General features: G+C 40.3%; 1 protein-coding gene and 1 long non-coding RNA gene across 3 annotated transcripts in view; both read left to right on the forward strand.

Moving 5' to 3' along the window:
• Positions 1–1,824, forward strand: part of PSIP1 (PC4 and SFRS1 interacting protein 1) — a 33,570-nt gene extending 31,746 nt beyond the window's left edge. For both annotated transcript variants that reach the window (XM_027709197.1, XM_027709198.1), the window contains one exon: positions 1,032–1,824. In XM_027709197.1, the coding sequence (XP_027564998.1) occupies positions 1,032–1,092 (61 nt within the window). In that variant the 3' untranslated portion in view covers positions 1,093–1,824. The remainder of the gene's footprint in view (positions 1–1,031) is intronic.
• Positions 1,825–2,967: 1,143 nt separating this feature from the next.
• On the forward strand, positions 2,968–7,498 carry LOC113981696. Its single transcript, XR_003538501.1, has 3 exons — positions 2,968–3,377; positions 5,118–5,198; positions 6,592–7,498. It is a non-coding gene; the product is annotated as an uncharacterized LOC113981696 (long non-coding RNA).
• Positions 7,499–7,674: the final 176 nt, after the last annotated feature.

Here is a 7,674-nt window from a genome sequence, read left to right on the forward strand (position 1 = left end):
TCTGCTAATAAACATTTATATCATTAAGTGTATGTGATGTTTGCTATGGCTTTGAATTCTGTACTCTTGACACAGTCAAAGTCTTTCATAAACACTGAAAGAAATCCACTTTACAAAAAAAAACTTTATGGCTACTTGAGCACAGTCTCTTTGAACTTATTGTTGGCTAACAGCTGTAAACCAGATTTTATAACACCTCATGCAAACACTTACATATTGAGAAATACATCCACATACCTGCTCTGAATTCAAGCATGCTCCAGACTCTCCATCATACAAACTTCCTTTCATTCAGTGTTTTTCATACATTTTTATTTGCAATATTCAGTTGCTTAGAAGTGAGACACAAGTAAGCAAAATAAGTATTATCAATGTTAAAAACACCTGTGTGTTTCCCACTGCTGACTCTAAGCATATGGTTTGTAAACCTCTTCAATCACAGGGCTGTCCTTTCAATTCTGAACTTTTCTCCTGATAGAGGGGAGATATGTCTGTACCTTTCTGAAGAGGTACTTCAGAAATTTTGGAAGACTGAAGTTGTGTAACGTAATATTTCTGAACTGATTGGCACTTAAGAACATCTTTCAGTTCTTATTTGTTAAAAATACATACTGCTCCCTGAAGTTACCTGTGTTTGGGAGACAGCGGATTGATTATTTCTGGCTACGCAGGGACATGTGGTAAGGTATGTTAAGCCAGAGCACTTTTCCACCTAAACTGACATACCTTTGACAGCAGACTGGGGATAATTGCTTGATTGGAATACAAATCGAGTTTTGAATGACTGCTGTTCACAGCCCATCACATACATCAATAGTGATGCCAATCACTACCATCTTAGCTTCAGATATGAGGGCCTAGGGTTTTATATGATACTACAGCTGGTATCACTACCAGCCTCCTTGTCCAAACTTCATCTACTGTGATAAATGTGCATCAGCATTGCTTGCTCTAGACTGTACAGTCACATGGAGTAAGTCTTGCTTACTGCATTTTTTATGGTCAATGATGTTGCATTATTTTGTTTCTAGGACATGTGAAGAGAGAGAGCTTGAAAAGACAGCAGATGATTCTGCCTTTGAAAACAAATGACATCACAGGAGCTTTTTTTTTTTGAATTACAAATTAAAGAGGATTGTTAAGTTTTGCATTTGAAATCTATAGACTGCTGAAATTCTAAATAATTTTATAAGCATAGTATTTTAAAGTTAAATTTTGTGGAATAAAAGCCCCTTTAGTCTTGGTTTTAAAGTATGTAAACACTTTTGCCAGTAGTTTTATCCAGTATTAACAGGAAACACATTTCAAAAGTCAAAAATCCCAGTTAGAAGGCAAATGCTTACACATTACAGGACTTAGAGTTGTAGTATATTTTTTAACTTACAATTGTATGTTTGTCTAGCTAATAGCAGGAAAAAGTGTAAATACTTCTAATTCTCCAATTGCTTCATTTGTATAAAATCTCCTCTCTTCCTATGATACTGACCTCTGTTTGTGCATAGGTTTTCAACTCTTGCTGGGGATGTCTTTTCACTGTGTTTTGTAGGAGTTGAAAGCAGCGGTTTTGTAGCTGTTACAATGTTAATGTATGAGTATACCTAATTGTTTTTTTTAAAATAAGTCTAGTTCTGTTTTTGCAAAATGCATTGTGCCAATTTACTGTAATGTGGCTGTATGGTATGCTTTTGGTATAGTAAGTATACTGGAAAGAGTTGTGGTGTTCTCACAGAACCTGTTGATGCACAATGGTTGGAAAACAGTGTCTTGAACAATTTATGGAATTAAAGAATTTAATAAAGAGAGACTTGTGTAGACAAAACCATTCATAGGAACAATGAGAGTCTGATTTTAGTACTAATTTGATTTTATTGTTTTGGCATTAACTTGGGGACATCTAACTTGAATTTTAACAGAAACACTGGTAAATTATTTTAAGAAAAGTTCCTGAAGGCATGAAAGGGAACACAACAGCTACAAGTTTCTCTGAAAGCTGTTTCTGAAACATGCACTTTGCCTGATATCAGAACTAGGAACAACCTGTGTGTGGTATTTGATAGCAGCCAGCCGGGTTAAAAATTAAAGAGTTTAATAGTCCTAAGAATCTTCAGAGAATCACAGAATATCTTCAGTTGGAAGGGACCCACAAGGATCATCGAAGTCCAGCTCCTGGCCCTGCATGGGTCACCCCAAGTCACACCATGTGCCTGAGAGTATCACCCAAATGCATCTTGAAATCTGTCAGGCTTGGTGCTGTGACCACTTCCTGGGGAACCTGTTCCAGTGCCCAACCACTCTCTGGGTGAAGAACCTTTTTCTAATATCCAACCTAAACCTCTCCTGACACAACTTCAGGCCATTCCCTTGGGTCCTGTCACCAGTTACCACAGAGAAGAGATCAGTGTCTGCCCCTCCTCTTCCCCTCACAAGGAAGTTGTGACTGCAGTGAGGTCTCCCCTCAATCTCCTACAGGCTGAACAGACCAAGTGACCTCAGCTGCTCCTCATACGGCTTCCCCTCAAGGCCCTTCACCATCTTTGTTGCCCTTCTTTGGACACTCTCTAATACCTTAATATCTTTCTTATATTGTGGTGCCCAAAACTGCACACAATGTTCAAGGGGAGGCCACCCCACTGCAGAGCAGAGCAGGACAATCCCCTCCCTTGACCAGCTGGTGATGCTTTGCCTAATGCCCCCCAGGACATGGTTGGCCCTCCTGGCTGCCAGGGCACTAATGACTCATATTCAACTTGCCATCAGCCAGGACCCCCAGGTCCCTTTCTGTGGCACTGCTTTCCAGCATCTCATTCCCCAGTCTGTATGAACATCCAACATTGCCCCATCCCAAGTGCAGAATTCATCACTTTCTAGTGTTGAACTTCATATCGTTGGTGATTGCCCAGTCCTCTAATTTGTCGAGGTCTCTCTGCAGGGCCTCCCTGCCTTTTAGGGAGACAGCAGCTGCTCCCAATTCAGTGTCACTGGCAAACTTAATTGGTATTCCTTCAAGTCCTGCAGCCAAGTTGTTAATGAATATAGTAAAGAGAACTGGGCCTAAGATGGAGGCCTGTGGAACCCCACTAGTGACAGGTCACCAGTATGATGTCACCCCATTCACTGTGACCCTCTGTGTTCCACCCATGATCCAATTGCTCACATACACATCCTGTCCCTATCCAGCTGTGTGCTGGACATTTTGTCCAGAAGGATCCTGTGAGAGACAGTATCGAAAGCTTTACTGAAATCCAAAAAGATTACATCAACTGGCTTCTCTTGATCGACTGTGTGGGTTACCTTGTCATAAAGTAAATCAGGTTGGATAAGGAGTCTCCTCTCCTGAAGCTGTGCTGGCTCTGACCAATGCCTGCATTGTCCTTCAGGTATTTTTCAGTAAATTCCAGAATAAACTTCTCCATTACTTTACCAAGCACTGAAGTGAGACTGACAGGCTTGTAGTTTCCAAGGTCATCCTTCTTGCCCTTCTTGACAACATTAGCCAGATTCCAGTTCATAGGACCTCTCTGAATTCCCAAGACCATTCAAAAATCGTAGCAACCTTGCAATGGTATCAGCCTGCTCTTATGAATACTCTTGGATTAATCCCATCAGGTCCCATAGATTTCTAGGGATCCAGCTGGAGCAGTGGATCCCACACAATTTCAAAGTTGACTGGGAGTTGATCATTCTCACAGTCATGGTCCTCCAGTTCAGGGCACTGAGACCCCCGTGGGCCGTCATAGGTGTTGAAGACGGAGGCAAAGAAAGCCTCTGCCTTGTCTCTGTCCCTGTTTGTGAGGTGAGCATCCTCATCCTGTAACAAGCTGATGTTTTTCTGCACTGCCTTTTGCCACTGACATATTAAAGAAAAACCCTCTTTTTATCACTCCCACATTTCTGGCCAGCTTCAACTCCAGTTGAGCTGTGGCTGCATGAATTTTTTCCCTACAGTGTGAAGCAGCATGTCTGTATTTCTGCCATGTTGCCTTGTCCATGCTTCCACTGGGCATACACATTTCTTGGTCTGCCTTGGCTCCCAAGAAAATTCCTGCTCAGCCAAGCTGGCCTCCTGTCTCGCCTGGCTGGCTTACTTGAAATTGACTGCTCCTGTGCTCTAAGGAGGTGGTATTTACAAAGTGACCAGCAGTGATGGACCCAAATCTTGTTATGGGGTTATCAGGGAAGGCAACAGTGTTCCAGCTGTGTGTATCACCTTGTATTGTGTCACCTTCGAGTCAGGAACAGTAAAGTATGATTACAGCCTGGTGGAGACCAGTAGTTCAGAATCCTTAACTGGCACCATTCAACAAGGAAGAGTTTCCAGTATTGAACCATGACCAAAACAGCATAGTATCCACTACTGAGAAGTCACATTATTTCTTGTTTACATGCCTTGCAAATTGCTGCCATGGCCTCTTCAGTCAGCCCACCTGGATTTTTTATTGTTCTTTTGTTCTTACCCATGGTATGGAGAAAGGGGATTCCTCATAAATAAAACAAGGTAAACAGACTTTCCTCATTTCAAGATCAGCAGCTTGGTACAGTCTTCACTTTTGTTTGCAGTTGTGCTCTTACAGAAGTGCCAAGCAGCTTGATATTCAGTAATAGGAAAAAGCAATTCCAGCAATCCATACATCACAACCAGGTGAAGGTCAGTAGCTTCAGCACTGCTTTCAAACTTCTGTGTTTTCCAGAATCTGTAAGTGACAGATTTATCTTGAAAATAATGGTTTTTTTCACTGAAATTATGCCCTTCTATGAATTAACTTCTTATTCTCTTACCTCCTAATTTGGAGAGATGAAACTACTTTTTCTTTTGCCTCTCCCCCCTTTTTTTTAACAAACTAGAATAGTAAACTGCATAACAGTTCTAGGATTGTAGCCTGAACCTCCACTTCACTTCCATGGTTTACAAAACAAAAAAATCCCCACTAGTGACCAGAGGCACAGAAAAAGTCATGAAAAGCCTGAAATCAGAACTTAGTACCTGACCCTCACTGGAGAAATAGTATTATGTTTATTGTGTTCAAAAATGCTATTTAGATATCTTTGCAACTTTGCACTTTTTTTTAATATGTAACAGTGGATGGGTTTTTTTCCCCATGCTAAATATGCCACTCCAGAGACCAGTGGTGTCTCCACACATAAGCTGCTGCTGGTGTCTGTTTGGAGTAGTTTCACTGAAGTTTTACACAGCATTACAGGTAGATGAATTAACTCCTTCTATAGGCTGTCCCTAAGCACAACACATTGTGTTTATTTTTGGTCTTAATACTCTGTACACTGGCTGTAATGTTAAGATGAGGCAGGATTGTGGGTCTGGTAATGTGGAAAAGCCAACAGAAGAGTATTTATTTCAACATTCAAACAACACTGTTCACCAGCAGCTGGATTTATGGAGCCATTTGCTCATTTGTACTGCAGACTTCTTAATATTAGAACATGCTGCATGCTTTCTAAACGTTTCCTCACTGTATTGAGGACTACAAATTGCATACATTTTTTCATCATTCCGTACTACTCTGTTGTCATCTCTGTCAAGATAGAAGCACATGGACATTCAGGCATCTGTACCAGTCTTAACAAAAACACTATTTGTCCATAATTACAAACTGGTACTATTTCCACTCTACCTGTGTGAAGTTGCAAGCCATCTAAAACTCTCTTTTCACTGCTCTGTCAATCAAATGGGGAAGAGATGCTAGATGTGCCTGGGGAAAGCCTCACGCTCATGAATGACTGCACAAAACACAGTGGCAGTCAGTTACAGTAGCACTTTGTAGGAACACCTTGGCTGCCTTGGAAATTAAAGTCCCAAGCTGCAGGCACTTACAAAGGTTAATGATTAAATACTGAAGCCTCTTTACAAGCAGAACCCACTGCTTACTGATTACTGGAAGTTAAAACTCGTCGATGTTTCAGTTCAAAGCAGTATAATTAAGATTTTGAATACAGCAGTTTCCCACACAAAGTAAAAAACATGCAAATAGTTACTAAATGCTAAAATCACTTGCAAAGCTTTTCGTGTGCAAAATGAGTATGTGCTTGTGTAATGAAATGGAAGGTGTTTATATACTCAAAATGAATAGCCTTCAGGTCTTGAAGACGGTACCTCAAGTCAAACCTGCAAGTTCAGTCACCACAGCAGCTCCCCAGTATGAAACTGTCTTTGGCAGATGGCCACAATAATTGGCCTCCAAAGATTTTGAGTTTTGGCAGTTTCTAGCACTTCATAATAAACTGCTCTTCAGGGGAGCTACTGACATGGCTGCACAGCTGACCATCAGACAAGCAGCATTCTCATTCAGTTTCCAAATACAGATAATTACTATACACCGTATTTTTCATGTTTCCACATTAGTCCCGAGGTGTATTTTATTGAAACCTTAAGAAACTAAAACAACTTTCACTGTAACCCTTGAAACTTTTTGTAAAGATGTTAATGGAAATCCTCACATAAGCACTTTTCAATTTTGACCATCCCTTTGTATCAAGCCCCTTATACAAAAAAAAAAAAGAGGTACTGTGTTATTGACAAGGATGCCAAATCCACCTAATTTTCACAAAAGTGTTTTAAAACTAACACATCTGTTTCAGAGATAATGGGTCCCCATGCTGCTGCTTCAGTTGAGATGGATGCAGAGATAAAGCTCCTGATTGTGTCATACTCTGTCCATGCAGCTGCTTGGGCTTTTACTGCCTGAATTTACTGCCTGTTTACAAACCAGAACTAACCTAAATTCACAAAATCTGACTGACTGACTGACTTGGAAGGTCATCTCACCTTCCAAGATGCCTGAGTGTCCTTGAACTGTGTCTCTTGAAAGATACAAATATAATTTATCAGAGTTGAGACCGACTAGGCAGTCAAGTCTCACAAGGAATAAGGCTGATTCTTTCTGAAGAAAGAAATCACAGCTATGCACAAAATTTAAAGCAAAGTTAGCTTTGACAGCAGCATCCCTACTTCAAGAATCAAGTTCACTACAGCTTAAAATACTGTGCAACCCTATTGAGTTGCTCATCATTCAAGTACATGGGGCTTTTGGGGTAACATTACAAGTGCCAGGTTACCACTGGGAAGTGACACTGTATATATGAGTCACACTTTGTTTTGGAACTTCACAGCAGCAGTAAATCAGAGGGACATCTCCTCTTCCTCAATACAAGAAACAGAGTTTTGTATCACCATCTTGTCAGCAAGGCAAAAACTTTGATGAGGGAAAGAATCTCCAAGACCTTTGGGAAGTTTGAAATAACTTGAAAAGGTTCATGCTGCCTAATCACCAAGTGTTTAAAAAAGATCAAAGCAAAAAGCCAACCACAGGTTCAGGTTAATGCTTTTTAGATTAAACTACTAAACACACAGAGAAGGGATTATTAAAAAAAAAAATTCTCATTTTACATCATGAACTAATAAAGCTGCTTTGAAGTTCTGATCACCAAAAAACTCACAGCATTTAACAAGTTGCTAAAACACAAATACCCAGCTGGTGTCATAAAAACTTAGTTACAGACACTGAGTGCTATGCTGGATTTCACTCAGAGGACTAATTCAGAAAGACACGTCAAATCAAGACCAGACCCAGCTGTCCTGTGACAGCTTCTGGGAAGTATCTTTAAAACCTATGACTTCATGTAACCTTTTTGTTTCCTTTGTTATTTAAATTAAATCATTAA

The sequence above is a fragment of the Neopelma chrysocephalum genome, unplaced genomic scaffold, assembly GCF_003984885.1.
Source record: "Neopelma chrysocephalum unplaced genomic scaffold, ASM398488v2 Primary Assembly neopelma1_96710, whole genome shotgun sequence".
NCBI classification, from domain to species: domain Eukaryota; kingdom Metazoa; phylum Chordata; class Aves; order Passeriformes; family Pipridae; genus Neopelma; species Neopelma chrysocephalum.